We start from the raw sequence: 22,190 nt of genomic DNA on the forward strand, positions 1-22,190 counted from the left end.
AACCTGAAGTGCAACCCATTATTTGACACATTGAAAGCTCCATGCTGTCCAATAGGAGAGCTGGTATAATTATGAGATACAACATTATCATTGTCTATCATTGAAATATCTGCAAGCCTGTACATGCCCGGCAGTTTGTAAGCTTCTCTTTTTCTAGAAAGCCGATAGAGCTCTGGCACAATCCCAACCATATCCCAGTGTGGATATTCTAAGCCAACTGTAGGCCACATTATTCTTGGATCACAGGAGTCCTAGTCACAGTCTATTGACATGACATACAGGCTTGAATGTACAGCACCTGGACCATACCCTGAGCAAGTGCCTGTGTAGCGGAGCTACTGTAGTTCGGATATGGTGACCTCAGCGCCCTCACTGCACGTAGCAGGGACCTCAGCTGCCTGGGCCGAGGGAGGTCTCCTTAAGCTCCATGCGGCTGGTTCCCTGTTGCGTTACGCAAGGAGACCCGGGTTCGCGCCCCAGGTTCTGCGGGACGGAACGGGGTGGCGGAGGGCACGAGCCCGCGCGGAACCGCGACGGTCCCACCTGAGCCCCTCCGGAGCTGTAGTCTTCCACACAAGGATACAAATCAGATGTTCTGCTTGTCCATAGCCTTAACATTAACTCTTAAAATGTGTTTGCATACACCAAGCTCCAGAAGTAATAGAGATTGAATGGCATGACAGTTTGAAAACAAGACTGGTGCACGCCACTTCAGGCTTTTTAATCCACTCCTGCAGCTCTGTTGATAAAACACAGGCACATTAACTTGCCATTCCCTCCAACCACCCCTGTGACCATCTGCTATTTTGCAACGTTGCAGCTATCCTGCTTCATACCAAATTTAGCTTTTCATTGTAAAAAAATCCATACTCTCATTCTACTTTTGCCAGATGCAAATTAAGAAAGGGGTAATATTATGGTCCATTTTACATCTAATTTAGACCTATCTGTATAGTCATTTGCAATGGTTTTATAACTACAATGTTAAGAGAGGCACATTGATACTGTACAGGAACATACACCAAACTGACAAGAAGATCTAAGGAAATCGTTGTATTCCTCTAATGCTGCATACTTTGGCCATCGTCATGTTCAATGACAATAATTTGTCTGATGAGCAGAGACCAAAAGTCACTGCAATTAACTGTGCCAAAATATTATAACGGTATTTAAAAGGGTATAAATCACATTTCTTTGACATCCAAATTCAATTTTACATTATTAAGTTCTCATTGATGAATATCAAGCTGTTCTTTCATTATGTTAAGACATATTTTATGAGACGTTTATCTGTAACCAGCTTTCAGGAAAGGCTCACAGACATTCTGAACTTTGCTTTCAGCATTAAAAGGTAAGCACATTGTGGGGTATTAATACTTTGTTTTTTTAAATTTCTTTATTTAAAAATATGTTTCTGGAAATAATATGCCTACTACCCAATTATTATGACAGGTCAATCCATTCTCATTTTGTTGTACACTGTGCAATACTTCTATCTTCATAATGTTTTTATTTTCTTATTTTTTCTGGACTAGGGCTTTAGATGCTCTTATCAAATATAACCTGCAAGTCACATATAAACTGGCAGAAATTTGAAAATGTTCCATTTTAAAGCTAAGCAGATCATTATTTGTAGAGTTCCGTACTGAAGAGTGACCTAGACAGTACACATTTCCTGACAGAACACACAATGTTTAGAAAACAGCTTGCTTCAAAGGACAATACAATTGGTATCATTTACGTTGCCATTTCCTCCCTATTTTCTGAATTTCCTGAATGTCTGAATTAAATCAGCATTTCAGTTCAACATCTTTCAGGATAGTTCTGTTCCCAATAGCAGACTGAAAAAAATAGTCATTTTGAAGTTTGTTATACTTCAAAGATACGCAGCCTCACCCACATTTTAAAAGAAACTTTATTTTACCAGAGATCATGAGAATTAAGAACTGAGAACTGGATCTTTTCTCAGTTTCTGGCCTGTCTATTTTGTTTGGCCTTTTGATCATTGTTGTTTGCAGATTTCAAAACTGTTGCATACTTGATCATGGCACTGTCCCCTTGCCGTCTCCGAAATGGTTTTCTTAGCAACCTGAGGTTAAAGATATTCAAGTGTTTAATCAGTTGTTGGTAGATGCTTCCAAGATTGATTTAGATGAAGCTCCATTATGCTTCTGAACTGTAAGGTGCTTTCATTGGTCATGAATCTTTCTGTCCGTTCTGACAATTGCTATCCAGATAGCATAGATAAGCTGATGGAAAGCCTGGAGCAGCACTTTCTAATCTCCATTCTATTATTTTCCCCTGCCAGGACAAAGGGACTCAATTTACTGTAATTGGTAAAGCTATTTTGATGGGCTTGCCATAAATTACTAAGACGGACAGAGTGGGAAAACCTGGTTATTTGTAAATGAGGGTTTCTGTCACCGCTTAATAACAACTTGGCTGCTCCATTTACTTTTAAAACAAGTCTTATTTATATTTATAATCCAGTTAATGAAGTTCTCGAAACAGTAAATAATGGTACAAAACATGCAAATGGGAACAAAGGACAAAATCTGACTAGACATTTTTATAAAAAGGGGAAAACTGCACAATTTTGCTTTCAAATATGCTGTACTATCTCAATCTATTTCATCAAATAATAGGTGAAAGATTTTACTGTCTGTGACACAATGTACATGGAATCCTAGAGCCACTGTTAATTGGAACAATGAAAATGTGTTTTATTTAAGGTATTAGAATATGAAGGGCCTTGTTCATCTGTGGCTAGACATTAACAACTAGTGTCATCATGTTTCTGATGAATCTAATTTGTGAAAGTTAATTGACCATTTTTAAAATCTGTCCTATATCATGTATATTGGACACTTCTTCTCATAAAAAAGAACAATATTTTGCAGAAAGCATACTTCCTGATGCTGTAACATTTTTCACTCAAAAACAATTATGACGCTTGCATAAGCAGTACAAATGTATTTCTAAGATCAAAATACATATACAGTAACTGCCAAACCTAAAAACCTCAAAATCAGCATTAACATCTAATCATTCTCTCATCAAAAATAGCACCAGTTAAGAATCTCTAATAGCAGATATGATATTAGAAGTTACTATTTAGTAGTACAGGCCATTTTAATATATAATTATGTTGTAAACTTGTAAAGTATAAAGAAATGTCTATATATTAACATGATATACAGTAGGGATCACATGCGAAGCATCTAACAACGTTTTACTTAAATATATTTTCTAATTTACATCAGACCCAGAGGAAGATAAAAAGTCACCCATAAGAACATGTAAGAGAACACAGGGAAATGCCTCATTCTACATGACATGACATTGGTAGATGATGACTTTTCACTCAGTAAGACTATAAATATATAAATATATGTTTTGTCTCCTTTGAGTTGAAAAAGCTTTTTTTTTTAACTGACATTATGCACCTCATCTTATTCTTTACAGGAAAGAAGTACATCTCTACATTTTTAACAAGAGTGACAACAACAAACACTTTCTCAGAAAAGACATTCTACTTCAGAAAATTATTATTGACTATATTTAATCTTTATGAAATTATGTCCATACATGGAGTGCTGCATTTCATCTACAACTGTTTAAGGATGTATGACAGTAAGAAATCAAAGGGGTGCACATTGATGAACCTCCTAGAGAGTGAAATCACAGCAGGAAGAAATCACTGACACAAATCCTTCAGGTAGTTTTAACAAATTTCAGAACATAATTATTTATGGCACAGAAAATGCACCATTATATCCCCGTGGCCTCATTGAAACACAACAGGATCCAAATGGCTGTGAGATTCAAAGCAGTAAAACACACCCAATTTAAAATGTCTGGTAAAGAAAAAATCCATATCCTTTCATATTATACTGTATATATATATAAGTACTAGTAAGACATATTTTGAACAGCAAAGCAATTTAAGATACTCTTTGTGGATAATCAAAAGAAATCTTACACAATGCCTCTCACATTACTTCTGAATGCATATACAGGCCACCATAGGTAACATGTACAAATGTGCCAGTGTTTGTCACACCAAATGTAATCTCCAGATCTTAATATAAATCTCCACATTTTAATATAAATATATAAAGACTGGGATAATTCTAAAAGGACAATATTATAATCTGAAATTAAGCTTTTAAGTTAAATTTCTCACTTTACACTGCAAGAAGTTTAGATAAATTGAAGTTCATACAATTTCACAGTCTAACACACACACACACTAATCAGTGTACACTTCTCTTTCATCAGCAAATGGCCATAGTTAAGCATTCGGATTTAAAGCTGATGATTATAACTAAATATTTTAAATGAATAATTCTTTGAAAGTTCTTTGAAAAATGTAAGAAAACAAACTGAACAAGATGACAAATTATGGCTGCGCTGGCAAACTTGTCTTAAGATATCTTTTTTTCTCTCTCTCTAGGGAGTCCACTAGCAGTTACAGTACAGTGTGTAATATTTGCTCCAAGAAACAGATTGACCGCTTGACCCTCCAATCACTGCTGACAAGATAGGCATATACTCGTGTTGATCAATCAGCAATTAGGCTTCTATCTGAAAACGATATTCCACAGCTGCAGAACAAACAGGCTTTAATTTATAATAAAGAGGGTTTAATGTTTTTCGTATTTTCCCTTACACGCCTCCTTTTTTGATTACCGTTGCCTGGAGGGGAGCCAATCACTGGGCTTTGGACAGCTGGAGATTTATTTTCTCCCTTTGGGAGATTTGGTTTTTCTCTCCTCCATGCCTAATGGTCTACTACACCTGTAATAAAACATCTGTGCTACATATTTCTGTGGACCACCTTGTTGAGAAGTGTATGACAAATATTTATAGTTTACAGTGAAAGAGAATGAACAGTATTATTCTCTCCTCCCAGGCTGTCTATCTACAGTGTAATCAAACATATGAACCATCCTGTAGTTTTTAGACAAATAGTATTAACAAAAGCAACCAACTGTTCAATACCCTTCAGCTTGGTTACACACTCAAGGAAACAAATCTGTTTGATCAAAAAAATTACAGTTTTTAGCTTTAAATGGAAGCAAGTTAAGTAATAATATACTAAATAAGTGATTTTTGTGTAAAACATTTATTATTAGGGGAGAAATAAAGTTGCTAAATGTAATCATGAACATTGCCTGCCATTTCTTCTTTAGTATATTTCATTGAGATACAGGTAACCCATTTAGAAAAGCACCTATTATTGCATAAATAAGTAATGGACCCCTAAGTCTTAATTAAATACATAAACTCTTCTGAGAAACACAGACTACTAGATGTTGCTTTCACTTCTTTCAAAACTCAAACTTTGTCATCCAAGGCTATTTGTAAAACAAATAATTTTAGATTGACGTTCTTTACAATGATCTCATCTGGGCTATTCAACTTGCATCCCTTACAATCATCTCCAACACAAAAGTTTGCTACAACTAGCTCTAATTACTTCACTTAAGGTTTTGGGCTACATGAAGGTACAGCAATGCACTGCATTAGAGGGGGCATGCGTTGAGTAGCCCTAATCTAAAACAAGAATAGTTTAACTCAAAACCCTAAATTTAAAAGAAATCTAAAACATTTCTCACTTTATAAACGATCAATGATCAAAAATGCACAAACCCAGGCACACAAATTCCCAGCACAAAACCATCCACCTGTGTAGAAGCTAACATACGGAATGACTATTTCAAAGAAAACTCCCAGTTATGAAGGCAATTACAGATTCAGTAGATGCAACAACAACAAAAAAAGAATATGTTCACATATGTGGATTTAACCTGTTTGGGTGAGAAAGTCCACCCCCCAACAGTAAGCAAAGAGTAGTTACATTGGCAGAAGTGCTGTGGGCCTGATGAATGCTGGGAGATTACCTTCTGAAGACCTGTATTTATATCCTAGAGAGCTGATGACTTGCAGGTAATAGGGTTTGTCCTTCTCCTGAACTTTCATTCATGATTATTATACACATACTGTACGTATTTCCTGAGGAAACTTTATGAAGTTCTCTCCATATTTGTTTTCTTTTATTCACTGGATCCCTGTGACTATGTAATACTGTACATAGTCTAATGTTACACCAAATGGGAATTCAAATCAATTCCCAAAGGATTATTTTTTTCAGGTTTCAAGTCAGTATAAACAAGAAGTTCTGAGGGTAAGAGCAATTTATTTTACAGCTTGCTGTATATCATAATCTAGTGATAAATGGCTTCCATTTAGACACCTTTGATAAGAGCCAGCAGAGAATCTAATCATTTTTCCTCACTTGAAGGGTAATTGTGAAAGCTGATACCACACCAGCTTCCACACTATGTTTTTAAAAAATCTACGTTAGAATATCTCATATCACATCAATGTGCTTGTAAAATGTTCTGACTCCTTAAATTCAGCTAAACGATTCCCAAAGTAAACTTAACCCACAGGTGTGACTTCTTCTGCGGTATTTTACATTTTGTTCATTTATTGGGTAATTAACTGATCTAATTTCTCAGAAAGCAGCATGTTTCCAAGCAAAGGTCGCATAAATATGAATAAAATAATGATAATAGGCTAATAAGTAAAACCTACGACTATTAGGTGACTAACATAACTAAAAAATATGTAAAGAGCACACATACTCTGTAATTTCCTGCTAATTTGTTTGAAGACTAATTGAAGTCAGTAAAATGTTTTTCAGAAGAATTGCTTAAAAACATGTAAGCAAACAGCTGCTCTTTTCAAGCAGACATGCCACTCAGTTCTTTTTAATACACTCTTTAACAAAACTAAAATGCACACTAATTAAATGTCTAAATCTACAGTGTGTGTTTTTTCAGTCATGCTAAATTGAAAGTTGACATCACCCAACAATCCACACACTCAAGTTACACAATGTAATATTCTTTCAGAAGGGACAAAACCCAGATTATTTATTATTATTATTTTATTATTATTATTTAAGTACGGAAATACTTTTTGGGCTCCAAATGGTATGAATTTGTAAAATACTACCTTTTTCCATGTCAGGGTTCAGTTGTAATAATGAATGCAAAAAGATCATGATCATGGGTTATTCTAAACAATAAAAATCAAAACAATAAAAATGTGCAGATAAAGCACAAAAATAGTACTGGGTGTGAATGAATTTAAGGAATTACAAACACAAAAGTTCTTCATTCTGAGCTGATGCTAAAGATATTATATTACATGCACCGAAAGTAGATTTTTATCAAAAACACTAAATTTACATCATTCCAGTCCATATCTGGAAAGATGTAAACTGATTAGTGATTGCACACTAATCCACAAATTCATAAAATACTGCCTAAGAAAAGGCGTGATATGTGCAGAAAACGGACAATTAAAAAACAACGTTTTATCAGACATGTGCTGCCACTTTGTCTGTTCCACTTCCTTCCCATTTTTATTTTCACAAAAACACTAAATGAGAGAGGGCTATTCAGCCTCATGTTTTTGGTATTTACAGGAGTAGCTTATTGATATGAGGATCTTATACAGACTTCATCTCTTGAAAGAAGGCTGGGTAACATGTAACGTGACCGAAATACTAAGCAAATTAAAAGGTTCTAAATTTGAGATTTTCTTTGTGCAACTGCCCCCCGTCCCCAGATTGTTAATTTACACTGTAATTTTTGCCACTAGAGCATTTGCGCTATCTACTGTACCTCCCAGCAACAGTAAGTGCAAAAGCCTTCAGGTCTTAATCCCACCTTGAAACACGGTTCACAAAAATTAATAAAATAAATGTAATATTATTTTAATAATTGTTATTAATACCTACAGTACTACCCACAGGTAGTACCCACGTACTGAGTCCATCACAGTGTATAAAGTCTCAAAGTCAATGGTGCTATTTGGATGTGTCCATCCACTACTTGTATCCACTCCATGGCCTGTCCTTCTGGCCTTCTGGCCTTCAAATTGAGCTGACCAATTCTCAATATGATTGACACCTTCTTATCTCTGTCATTTCTTAATAGGAGACTGTAATTACACATCAGATAGCATCACTGGATTATTGTTTAGGAATGTCTTCTAAAGAGAAAAGATCTCGAGCTTCAATAACATTCTCTTACAGCAACAACATACAGCACATGGTAAGATCTTTCATCCTGGAAATCAAAATGTTGCACAATCGAATTGTGCGCTATGTCTGCTATGTCATTTACTGTTCAAGTTCTAATGCACCAAAGTGATACATTCCATTACTAAAAGGTTTCATATTGCCTGTGGTATGGCAGGTCTAATTAGGAGATAAAAAGTCCTATGTATGAGTTTTGAAATATCTTTTACTTTTTCCTCATGGCAACAGGACTCTGGCATAACTCAGACTCCTGTAAAGGAGGTACAAATTTCTGTTATGCTCCAAGGTGACCTAATTTCAAAAACTAGTACTGAAGCGTCTGTATAAAAATAATAAGTCTGATGAAAAAGTTAAAAACTGGACCAAACAAAATAATTCAAACCTCAAAATGCAGAAAAATATTTTTGTTGTTCTTTATTTCAGCCAATGTTGAAAGGGAAATGCACCTTTTAGTTCACAAGATCATTAAAATAAAACAAGTTCTATTTTGCAGCTACTGAGCTTTTTTATTTCTTTTTCTTATTATTTTTACTTTGCTTACTTCATTTAATAACATTGTATTCAAATGACTGCTTGTCAAGACTGCCCAGGGTTTTCTCTGACTCTTCTCCACTATACAGTACAAGATGAATTTTTAACTTTTACCTATGATTGAAAAAAAAAATCACCATCAGCCTCTATGTTATACCTGCCTCAGGGCATGCAATGCATTGTTATAAATGCAGTTAAGCGATACAGTATATCTGTTACAAATGTGTTTTTTTTATTATTACCCCAGGCAAGTGGTCATGTACCCATTAAAAACCATACTGTAGTTTCAGTTCACTTATCATTGGAATATAATATCTGTGATTTAAACAAATAAACTACAAGTTAAGAGAAGGAATGGGCTGATGTAATATTTTGCCCACTGGTGAGAGTACAATGATTAAAACAATTAACCATATAAGGAACAGGGTCTAAATAAAATAAGAGAACAAAAAATAATGGTATACCGCAGAAGTTTTTGTTAAACGCTGAAAACAATTTAAATTTCCCCAGAAAAACACATCTTCCGTTTTTTTTTAATCATACTTCTGCTTTGCCTAAGGTAAAATTTAACAATAAGTATTTACATCAAAAAAACAGTTATGAAAGTGATTAATAGTAAACCTAAATGACTTAAGGTTGAACAAACAACATATTTTAGGTATTACAACTTAAAAATAGCATTAATTAAACACAAATCTTAAGATGTTAAATACTTAAGCAGTATTTACCAGTCATAAGGAAGACAGACCCACTGTTATATATTCTTCTCAAATTAAGAGGAAAGCATATCACTCTTCTAAAGTTCAACTTGATTCATTATATAAATGTAGACAGAGCAAAGTGGAAACATCTAAAAATATGAAAAATAATAATAATTCTTGCAGCATAGAAAGTTAAATGATAAACAATTGACGTTGACAATTCTATTTTAAAAATAAATGTCAGTAAAATTAGTATCATACGAAGAAAATAGCATCTCTCTCGACAAGATATAACTTTCCAAGATTTAAACTTTCAAAGTCAAAAAAATAATTTTACGCTGTGCAAAGGTGCTACTAGCAAAACCACTGAAAACAATCATCAAGAAGCTAAATACTAGCATTAGAGCATTAGTTTATAATACTATTTCCATAAAATCGTATAACTCAGATTCATTTTCAGCCAGTGACACCAAATAAAAAGCACCTAAAACTTCCAAAAGTTTCATTATGGGCTAACCCCAGGCATACATAATAACCATAATAAGACCTGTGTACTAACAGTGGAGTGGAGGTATTCGTTTTAAGTAATGGCTGCCAAGGTTCAATACCCTTAAAAAGAACATGGATTCAGCCCTTTAAAGAGATCCTATCCAATTAAAAAGAGAGCTTTCTAGCAGGTCTGATATACAGTAGTTTGCTGGAATAATCTGACATTTTTAAAAATTAAATTATCACTAGACTGTTGATATTGACTTGGATGATATTTGACTTACAAACACTGTATAAGACATTATCTGGGGAACGCTGACAGTTGCTCTCACTGTCTTGTATCCTGTCAGAAATTGAAGAGAAATGTATTTCCTTGCAGAACACGCTGGGCAGTCTCATTTAACACCTCAGTACTGCTATACTGTAGGTACAGTAGAACCAGCAAGAAACATCTTCACTGTACAAAGAACAACCACAAAACCGTGGAATTCTGAGTGGGATAACCACAGTATAGGCATTCTTTGAGAGTGCAGATTGAGCTCTAAAACCTGGGTAATCTCACTAGCTGCATCACCAGTGACTGGGATTCCTGGGATTCCGAAAGCGCACAATTGGCTGACTACAGCCAGGGCAGAGCTAGGATAAGTCCGTCAGTCAGACTGTGCATTATGTGCAACCAGTGCTCCTGTAACTTGCTTGGTACCTTCCAGCCTTCCTTGACATCAGTGAGTGACACACCCAAAGACACAAAGACAACTGTTGGGTAAACCAGTCTAACCGTCAAACCATGAATGGCTCTGGAAAAGATTCCAATTATTATTAAGGGAGTGTCCAATTATTATTTTTTCTCGTCTTGAGTGGGTACTGGGGTGGAGCGTTCAGTCTTAAAACAACTCAGTGGCTACGCAAGAAAAAAAAATATGCAGCCAACTCCAAAGAGAAAAACACCAATTAAAGACCTTTTCTTTAAATGAAGCATATGGGGAACTTTAAAATAAATCTCATCTATTTATGACAAGGAACAGAAATCATTATCGTGCAAATCTCTCAGAATTCAGATTCTGTTCTGAATTAGACCTCTGTCAAACAGCACCTATGCATTTTTCATATACATTTTTGTCATTTTTATTTAAAAGATACAATTGTGATATGTTATATTAACAAAGTTAAAGCTAAAAAGGAAAAAACAACACTGCTCCTTCTTCTTCACTGTAAATTCCTAAAATCTTTGCATTTCTGACATGATAATTGTCTTCACACTTAAAATATAACATTGACATTGATGTCAATACACGATGACAGTCAAACATGTCTTCCTTTTCCTAGGAAACTGTACAAGGTAAGTCAATTACCTGATGAATCGACTTTGGGTATCGATTTCGGAGTCTCCAAACACACAGTTACTTCATTAATAAGTGTAGCAGTTTTGAAGTCTAATCTTTCCAAAAAAATTAAAAAATGAATTTCATATATTTCCTCATTAATTCCAGGAGTATGCTTTTTATGACGTGACAATGGGATGTCAAGGATTAGTGAACCTAATTCCCACTGTAAAGAGGAATGAACACTGTCTGTATGCATGATGCTTCCAAATTTCTGAACAGTAAAGTACATACAGTATCATAAGACAGTATAGTGAGCAAAAGGTCAGATGTAAATGGTCCACAATTCTGTTATGCTTTGACGCGATCTATAGGTCAGGAATTGAAATCATGTTTACTTCTTGTTAGTCACCTGGTCTAGAATCATGCTTGGAATTCTGAAGACATTTTTCCAAATGTACTTGTTGGATTAACATTGTACCATTAGATTCTTACACAGGAGAGGACATTTTTTGACAAAAGCAAAATAAGAAATAATTAGCAATCTCCATTTTGTTGACCTATGTAAAAAAAAAAAAAGCTTTTATTACGGAACAAAATCCTGCTCTTTTTTTTTAACCATATTTTGTTTCTTAAAAGCATCTCTTCTCAAGATCAAGGAGCATAGCCCATGTGCCCTGAGAGTGTTACAACATATCCTTAAACATAAGACCAGTAGGAGTAACAATACTGATGTTGTATCTTGAAGAAAAGTTTGTTGAAAAACAGAAATGACAGAAAACTAACAAAATTTTAAAAAGCACATATTAAACCACCTGTATTAGTCATCTTTTACAGGTGTTGGACTACCTTACTATCGAAGTTTAAAAGCCTAACAGACTGACTTTTTAACTAAAACCTGATTAGCCAGCAGAATGGTGTATTTGGTCAGCAGAATTCCTCACAGAGCTGAGTTGGAATTTGAAACTGAGAGAGTAGGAGTCAGGTCAGTTTACTTCATTCTCAGGAAATCATACAAATTTAGGTATTTAGTTGGATTTACATATATGCTTGGGTGCATGTTTGCTTCTCCACAGTCTTATTTCTCAAAACATTTGTTAGGATTCACTGTAGCAATTACTACAGTATGCCTATGAACAGCTCTGCATGGGCTAGATTGCTGTTCCTGAGAAACACACCTTAAAGGCAAACTGAACAGAAAGCTTAAAATATTCTCTGTTATGACTTGGCAATATCCTGTCCAACAGAGTGTCTGGCTTAGTGAGAAGTGTCAGATGAACTCATGCTACTTTGTTCTTCTGTCTTCTGTGATGTTTTTGAAAGACGCAATAAAGCTCTTAAGACAATCGTTAAATATGTGATTGAAGGGCATACTTCTTTGAATCATGAGTCACGGTAAAATATATTTTCTTTAAAACAAAAATAAAATGTGCAGTGACTTCAGAAGCATTAAATCTCTATTCAAAACTGAAAAACATTCTCTCTGCTAAGAAAAGAGCTTCACTCACATTTTTTTAAAACCGAGTCTCAAATATTTCTCAAATTATGGAGCTTTTTATATTAATGTCAGCGCTGTTTTTAAACTGATCTTTAATCTCAAGTAGCCAAGCAATTATTTTAGATCTCCACCTGGATACAGTCTATTTTTATTAAATACAGTAAATGTAAACGTAAAATAATAAAATTATTTATTGCAGACATGACACTTTGACATAGCAATTAGTGTTTGTTATATACACAGCCCACATTCAGAGAAAAAAACTAAAAGGAAGAAGTGAATAGAAAATAAATATGAAAGAAAAATGGAAAAAATCATGATTACTTATGTATTCAAAGCCTTTGGTTTGGCAAATTGATTTGGGTGCAATAAATTACCTTACCAACCCACACAACTAGTTGTGAGGCCTCTGTCTGTCTGCAAAAATAGTGTTTCACAGGATTTCAGAATTAATACATCTTGCTTTATACAATTCTTTAGTCACAATGAATTTTGAGCAAAGATTCAGCCATGAAGACTATGGAGCTTTTCCTATCTTTTGGGAAACGTTGTAAAATGGCAAAGACCAAGAGAAGGGAGATGAAATTTCACAGAAAATGAATATCCCTTCGAGCATGGTGAAGTCGATAAATATGAATTTGAAGGTGAATTGTATTGCCTAGACACTGCTTAGATGAGGATTCCCTCAATACTGACCAGCTGGAGGAGCAAACTGGTTAAGGGTGCCACTGTGAGGCCAAAAACAACTTGAAAGCTTGAACAAGCTACAGAGTCCATTGGCTGAGTCTATGTATATTATATAATGTACTGTACATGAGTCAAAGATGATCTCTATGGCAGAAGGGCAAGAAGGAAGCCATACTGAAAAAAAAAGTCCTGCATGGAGTTTGCATTTAAATGATACTGCAATCAAGGGCAAAATTCATTTTGTGGCTTCACAAGACAAAATGGTGTGTCTAGTGCAAAAAGCACAGAGCATCACAAAGCACAGAGTATCACCCAGTCAGCATCACCCGTCCCTGCTGTCGAGCATGGTGGTGGCAGATTATGATGAACAGGGACTGAGAAGCCTATCAAGATTGAAGAGAAAATGGATGGAGCGAAGAACAGACAGACCATTCAGGAAAACCTGCTTTAGTTTACTGAACACCTAAAATGGGGACAAAATATTCACCTTTCAGCAGGACAACAACCCAAAGCACACAGTCAGAGCTGAACCGGATTGTCTTAAGCATATGAAAATTAATGTCTTTAAGTGGTCCAGTCAAAGTCCTGACTTGAATCTTATTGAGAATGTGTGGGAAGACTTGAAGACTGCTATACTGCTATACAGTAAGTGATCCCCAGGCAACATGGAAGCTCTTGAGCAAATCTTCGAAGAAAAATGTGTACAAATTGAACCAAGCTGGTGTAAAAAGTTGGTAGAGACCAAAAAGATTGTCACCAAGTGGTAATTTTAAAAAATGGGAAAGGATCAATAAACTTTTGAAAGGCACTGTAAGTCAAAGTCTTGCTCTTGTGAATCAATAAACAAAATAAAACCTTTAAATTTTAGCCATTTGTAGTAGTAGGTCAACCAAAGATAAGATCCATAATGTACAAATACCAAATATGAAGGCCAGAGATACATTTACAGAGGTTTAATTTAACAGCTTATGAGCTGTAACTAATCATAAATAAAAGTGTTATGAATATCAATTGCACATTTCCCTGATATTTTGTGCTAAATAGTGTGTTGGACTGCTGAAAAAATCCACAGCAATGACCAGAAATCTGAAAAAATAAATGAATTTCAGTCAGTGAACTACATTTCTCAAGGATGGGTTAACAAACCTAAACTGTGCCACTGTTCACAAAAACTGAAACTTAATATAGTGGAATACTCTAGCTGTGTTGAAAAGGGTGAGACCCAACTAAAACTCCACAGTTTTCAGGGTACAGGCATTAACCTAACATACAGAACCTTTCTGATATTGTAGACACACAGAGCAAACATTGAACTCAAGAAAAGCCACAGCTTTCAATACGTTCAGTCCTACTTAATTAGCATCATCGTAATTTAAAGCACTCTGGCTGCTGCAGTGTGCAGCTCGAGTCATCCCTTCCTTTTCAGTGCTTCAAGGCAGTAAAGCATTCTAACATTGCGCTCACAGGCTAACAGTGTACAGACAGTTTCTCAGCACTCTTCTTTGCAAAGCAAAGCCATGAGGCATAATCAGTCGCGTTAACACCATGCAGTCTAATCATGGCAGATCTCAGAAGTTAAGCAAGACTGGGCTTGGCGTAATACAATCAGAGGGATGCCGTCAGTGGTGTTAGTGGACCTGTATATGGTGCACTTCCCTCTAGATCAGAATTTTTAAACCAACGTCCTCCTCTGGTGACAATGTCCTCCTCTGGTGCTGTATCGCCTGTCTCCATACTGGCAGCAAAGGATTTCAAAGAGATGCTGTCCTCTGGATAAGCTGTTAAAACAAGATCCTAACTGTTTGGTAATTGAAGACACAGTGGCACTGTTCATAAGCATATGGGTGTTACTCAGGTGTACTGGCTAAATTCATTATTGTGCACAATCTAGACTACCTATAATTCCGCCTCTGTTTAATTGGTGACATAGGTTCTTCACTGAGTCTGATGTATTGTGGGGTCATTGGCACACAACACTTATTGTGTATGACCCAGGAAGGAGCCGTCCACTAGTAGTGGACTCTTTGGGATTAAATGCACTATATTAAGGAATTACTATTATTGATTACTATTATTTGAGGATATCAAAAAAATTACCTATGGGTTTTCACAACTGCCATTCCTGTTAACAGCAAGACTACAGTGTTTTATTGAACATTATATCTTAAGGTTAAGCAGTTCACATTGTGTGTTGTACTAATGGCTTTTTCTGCAGTAAATCATTATTACCTTTAAAAGTACACATGCCTTGTCCATCTGTTTAAATGACATATGACTAAAACAGGTAATTCATAGCATTTTTGCTTTCAGATTTATAATAGAGCAATGCACACAAGCTAAAAGAAACAGCCTTCACCTTTTGTTTTATGCTATCAGTAGTCTTGTTCATTTTTTCCCCCCAGTGTAAGAGTCTTCCACTCGCTGTACCTAAGTGAAGGACAACTTGTCTTACTTCCAGTCAACAAAAAGAAGACATTCTCATTCTTTACAAAATATACTTCACTGGCACAAAATGGCACTTTCTAAACAACTCCACATTGCCTTTTTGTTGAAATGATTACTTTGAAAATTTACAGATGTATGACATTATTTCCTGATTTAGTTTCAAGACAATGTGTCAGATGATGAAGCTTTTTTGTTCCCAGACTTCCAGAGTGGAATAATCCTAGCCATTTGTGTAAACAACTCCAATGCTGACACAGCATATCATATTACCTTTGCATCAGGAATGTATTGCATAAGAACTGCTTCAAGGTCCTTCAAATACAGAAGTGTATTCACCGTTTTCTAAGCTGTTAAAGTTTGTCCACTGAGGCTAAAAATAACTGAAAAAGCAGGGAAAAATAGAACATCATTGAAGTACTAAGATAGTAAAAGAGGCCAGTTTGTTAACATCTTACATCTGGTGAGCTGAGAAGAGGAATTAAAATAGAGAACAATGTCACTCTAAAAAAGCAGAACAATATACTGTACGTACTAGGTGTGGCACCCTGTCTGATATGTCGATTACATTAGAATGAGAAAAAAGAGGCACAGACTTGAGTGTCTGATAACCTGGCATGTTATGAACTTGAAAAAGGAGCTACCAAATAAACTGAGGCCAAGGATTCAGATAGCCACTTCAATTACAAAAATCTTAATTATATTTCCTTAAATTATTTAAATAGATATGGTAACGTAGGTACCCTGGGTGTTAAGAATCAGAAAGCCTCGGAAAACACAAATTACAGGTCTCCACTTTAGTGAGATTGTCTTTGAAAGAATGTCTGAAAATGTACTGATAGGGAAGAGATAAAGAATGATTTTTTTTCCAGTAAAAATTGACTTCTTGGCATTCTAAATTAACTCTTAATATAATTACGTATACTCCCCTTGCCAAGAAAGTGACAATTAACATTTATGGACTGACAGAAGTGTTATGACTTATGTTCCAAATTAAATTATTATCACGGTGTTATTTGAGGGCCATATGATTAAACAGTATCCTGACTGTATAGACAAATCTTTAGTTTACTGATGGACAGCCTTCTTACACATGCTCCTAATATGACTAAATGACATCAACTAAATGACGGTACTCCTGTGACTGTAAAGCTGGCAAAATGTGAAGGAACTAAACATTAAGTCATAAATATTGTAACGCAACGGGGGCTCGGGCGGGCGCCCTTGCCGCATCTGGTCGGCCCCTGCACCCTCCGGGGCTCGAACCCGGGACTTCCGCGTCTCTCTGCAGCGACCTAGCCCCGTGAGCCAAAGAGAGATCTCTCCACAGCCCAGTAGCTGTGGTCCTGCTATCACAGGGAAGGGCGGTGACGTCACCCGCTCTGGTACGCCGGCTCTTACACAGCGCCCTGTCGGCCGTAAGCGTTACACTCTCCCCCGCTTAAATCGCCGTCCCCGGCGAAGGGCTATCCCACCCCGCTTCTGACACCAATGTAACGCAACGGGGGCTCAGGCGGGCGCCCTTGCCGCATCTGGTCGGCCCCATCCCGACTGGAGGCTCGAACCCGGGACTTCCGCGTCTCTCTGCAGCGACCTAGCCCCGTGAGCCAAAGAGAGATCTCTTCACAGCCCAGTAGCTGTGGTCCTGCTATCACAGGGAAGGGCGGTGACGTCACCCGCTCTGGTACGCCGGCTCTTACACAGCGCCCTGTCGGCCGTAAGCGTTACACTCTCCCCCGCTTAAATCGCCGTCCCTGGCGAAGGGCTATCCCACCCCGCTTCTGACACCAATGTAACGCAGCGGGGGCTCAGGCGGGCGCCCTTGCCGCATCTGGTCGGCCCCTGCACCGTCCGGGGCTCGAACCCGCGACTTCCGCGTCTCTCTGCAGCGACCTAGCCCCGTGAGCCAAAGAGAGATCTCTTCACAGCCCAGTAGCTGTGGTCCTGCTATCACAGGGAAGGGCGGTGACGTCACCCGCTCTGGTACGCCGGCTCTTACACAGCGCCCTGTCGGCCGTAAGCGTTACAATATGATCTCATCTTTTTTTTTACTTGACATCTCTCTGGTGATTAAAATTAAATTTATGTCCTCGAATGGCTCATCCAGCAAAGGCGAGTGGAGCTCCAATGACCCAGGCGTTGCAGGTTTTCGTCTGGGTTATGTCACTTAGACCGTGACCGGGACTACTCACACAACAGCGCAGGATAGGCTGAGCTCCTGGAAGGAAAGCTGGGATTAGTTGGACGGGGTCGTCTCTACACCTAGCGCCACCTGTGGTGCCCCAGGCGATTGAAGGATCGCGGGGCAGAGGGTGAGAAACACGCCTCTCGTCTCATCAGCGATCTGCCATAAGGGCACATCCCCGTGACGCATTAAAAAGCGAGTAACCCACACTTCCTGTCTCTATCACACGTGCGTTTGCTGCGTCCTTAGCCATGACCCAGGCATGAATTCAAATTGGGTGCGTGTAACAAAAACCACATATTTGTAATAAAACCACATGTAATGGAAATGTATGCTTTAGTTGAGACTTTAAATTTGCTGACCCATTCATAAACTTCTACAACTTGAGGAAGCTGTCATAAAATGATCTATTAAAATGCATGTACAGTATTGTTTGGTAGGAGCCTCTAGAATAACCCATATAAATTACAAATGTTTTCTGTAATGATCCAGATGTGTCTACAAATGGCAAAAACTATCTTTATACCACATGAGGCTTGTGTCAGTTTAGATGAAGAGATTTTTGCAGTATAAAGAAAAACACATGGGCTAACATACACGCTGTAAACACATTTTTATTAACACCTTCTTGTGTAGTCTGAGAAGTTATTAAAATTATATGTCATTGCTTGGCTACAGTACCCAACGTAGTCAAACTCAATGAAATTGATGTGCTTTGCTCCACTTCCAAAAGCTTATAGTGCATTCCATAAATATCCCGGATTAATACTTATCTGTGCAGTAAATCCACTTAAAAGACTAACATGCTGTGGCCAGCACAGACAATTCACCATGTTGCATATTGCAGACATGATGCATGAACCCACTGTTACAGTACACAATGAATATGACGTTGTTAAAAAATATATATAATAGGTTAGAATAATTTCCAATTAGGAGCACATTTACTGCAGAATTCAGAAGTTTGGAAAGAGCAATCTTTTATAATTAGGAGCAAATTGAAAATGTGGAGCCCAGATAATAATATTCAGTAATTTCCTTTAACGCTTTAAATTAAGAATATTAAAAGAAATGTTTAGCATCCGTTGTTTAACAAACCCGTAATCGGAATTGCTATGAAACAGACACTATCCTGATTGGCTGATATCCATGATTAATAAAAAAAGGAAAATGTCTAAGGGTAACATTGTGTAGTGCAGAATGGGATACCGCGTTAAGTAATAGCCTTTTCATCTTGTTATCGTGCTTCTGCTTGTAACTTTTTGAACATATACTGCTATGCAAAACAAAAATAGAGATGCATTTATGAACGTAAAATTCAACTTAGATCTGCTTGAGGAGACTGATGGTCCATTAACAGAGTTCTATGTTTTACACAATGGAGTCTGACTCAATCTAGCTGATATCCTATTGAAATCGGAATTCAACAGCATCAATACCAGCATCAGGGGGTACACCCCAACTACTTTAACGCCCGTGCTTTTCCGTATCTATAAATGGCAAATTTCATTTCTGTGGAAAACAGATTTAATATTAGGTTCGTAGTGAATGGGAACAGTTTTCGTTGGCTTAATGGTAAGATTTGGAAGATTTTACCGGGAGTAATGAATTACCGTGTGCCTCCTTTCCAACATACGGTTTTACCTCCCATCGACTATCTCTCATGAAGCAACGTTACAGCGATGTAGTGCGGAGGTATTGCACATCCAGGATGAAACAGAGCCGTTTAGAAAACCTTCAGTTAATCACAGAAATGTCACCAAGCAAATTATTGCAAACACACGCAAGAACGCCATTCGAACACTGAATTCTGTTTGAAATACTACTCTTGCCTGCTGTTGAAGAGTGGCTCACACGAAACTGCCGCCCTTAAAGCCGCATTTAAAAGCTTTAAAACATGTTTTGTGTATTTTATGTAATTCTTTCACCTTAGACGTACAGAATACCGTATATGAGTTAACCCTTAACATTTAAGGGAGGCTTGTCTCTTCTGTCATAATAGGCTACTGTAGGGAGGAACCATCGTGAAAATGTCATGTATCGGTGTTTTCCAAGCTAATCATTGGGGCAGATCAGGGCTACCCCAAACTTTTTTTTTTCAACTTTTCCCCCTCCTTTCAACATAACTAGAATAGAAACACTAAAATTGTTTTATACAGCGAATAGAAGCTGAATTGTGCTCTGTACAATCGGGTAACGCATCCATCGCTATCCTATACAAATACAGTACGTGGACGCTCAGTTTTTCCTGTCACTTCTCAAGATCAGAATAACGCCTAATATGGCTTTCAAGCACATTCTTCAACAATATCGGAATGTTCAAGATTTTTTGAGAAATCATGAGCAATTAACCAAACGCTTGCAGCAAATATGGGATGTTTTTTCTCCGCGCAAACAAAGTTTCATTTCCAAAGAAGAGATTACAACAGCTGTCAGAAACCATTACGCGCTGCCCGACGACACTGAGCTTACCCTCAACCAGAACACCTGACAAATGAATTACCATTAGTCTGGACGGTGTTAGATCCCACCAGACTGAGGGTTGCGTTAACTTCCAGACAATTGCGTGTCACGATTTGCCTCTGAATGAACTCTTAAGAAATGCTGCTGAACATACTGTACAGTATATCGAGTTGGGCTACTATATATTCAGTAGTTTGCCATCATCCTACATATAAACGGACAATATTAAAAAAAAAACTAGAGAACATTCTTTAAACTCGAGTTTCTTCCCCTTGAGCTGAACTCTCCAGCATACCAGAGCGACATGGTTAAGAAGAGCATTCCCTTACTTCTCTTGAGCAGCATTTTCCTCTATGGCTCCTAACGTGGGATGGATATTGCCCTGTTGCAGCCGGAAAGTGGCCAGTAGCCGCTGGTGCTCGTCCTGCAGACAGGCGTTTTCCGTACATAGCTCGGCCACTTGCTGCTCAAGCGCTTCAATCCGATTCTTTTGCTTCTCCAGCAACTCCTGCTGGGTCTCGATGATTTTGTTGAGCTCCTTCAGGTACTCCGCAGCCTTGCTAGGGTTTTCGGTCGGGCTTTCCATATTGCTTGTATCTCCGGGGTGCCCGTGCACCAGCAATGAAAACCGCTTTTTTTCCCCCCTTTCTTATTTCTATAGCTCGTTGCCTTCCAACTGTAATTCGGTTTGGCTCCTCCGTTCCGCCATTGTTTATGTTTGGGAGTGATTGAATGAGTAAAGAAGAAGTTGGTCAGACGTTTGTCCGTAGCAGCGCGCCGTCCAGAGGCTCTGCACCACAATAACTAACCTCTGTAAGCCACTCCGAGGATGGGAAATCCATTTAACCCCTTGTTGCTTGTCCAGCTTCCTTTATTTTCCTTTCTATTTGGGTTGTTCGCTTCTAAACGAGTGATGCTATGAGTCCTTCAATGTGTGTCCGGATGTTGTATCCGAAACAGCCTGAAACTCCGGTTACCGGCTTACGTCTTTAAAAAGTGTTTGAAGTTTGATTTATCATTCGCAATTCCTGCTGCTGTCCTGCTTTTTTGCGCTGTCAACAGGTACCGACCGACCTTTTTCATGAAACTCTTCTGCCTGCTGTCATCAGAGGACACATCCCAGATCAGATCGGCTTGAAGCGCCACGGCACCTCATCATTTAAGCATCACGTTTTCATGTCAGTTACAGACACCAGTTTGTCCGGTTTCCGTGCCAGATTTTCTGTCTGAATAAATACATTGAGCGGCGTTTGCATATTCACACCTCCTTAACAAACAGAAGCATGGTTTGAGTACTTTCATAATTCCATTTCCACGAGAATGAAACTGATTTGATTTCAGTGGATACCGCCTTAGAGCAGCATTTCATTAACTAGAAAACAAGACCCTCAAGCATCAGTATTATTATTTTACGTTTTTTGTTTGCCATTTATTTTGTAAGGAAATCAAATAGGTACTAACCACAGACATGTACAGCCAACTTCATATGTTCAATACAGTATGATACACTACGATAGTTGTCATAATAGAAGAAGTCCAGTAGGCGGCTTTGGAGTTTCACAGGTTTACATGCTTATACAGTACATTTACATCCTTATACATTATTGATAATACGTCTTAAAAACACTTAATGGATTTAAACATTCCCGTCAATATGGCATCCCGAAGCAAAATCAAGCACAAATTGTAAACAGAATGTTATTAATTTTATGTTATAAATTAATTAAACACATCTAAAAAAACACTGTGAAAA

The 22,190-nt window shown here is 37.5% G+C and overlaps 1 protein-coding gene across 4 annotated transcripts in view; it reads right to left on the minus strand.

The window, feature by feature from the left end:
- Positions 1-21,873, minus strand: part of iqsec1b (IQ motif and Sec7 domain ArfGEF 1b) — a 202,894-nt gene extending 181,021 nt beyond the window's left edge. For 2 of the 4 annotated variants that reach the window (XM_088636879.1, XM_088636878.1), the window contains exon 1: positions 20,767-21,871. In XM_088636879.1, coding sequence (XP_088493005.1) covers positions 20,767-21,023 — 257 coding nt within the window. In that variant the 5' untranslated portion in view covers positions 21,024-21,871. Of the gene's footprint in view, positions 1-20,766 lie in introns of all 4 variants that reach the window. The other 2 variants (XM_088636880.1, XM_088636888.1) reach the window with 2 other exon arrangements.
- Between the last annotated feature and the right edge of the window lie 317 nt (positions 21,874-22,190).

Source organism: Lepisosteus platostomus, chromosome 6 (assembly GCF_059453375.1).
Source record: "Lepisosteus platostomus isolate fLepPlt1 chromosome 6, fLepPlt1.hap1, whole genome shotgun sequence".
Classification (NCBI taxonomy): domain Eukaryota; kingdom Metazoa; phylum Chordata; class Actinopteri; order Semionotiformes; family Lepisosteidae; genus Lepisosteus; species Lepisosteus platostomus.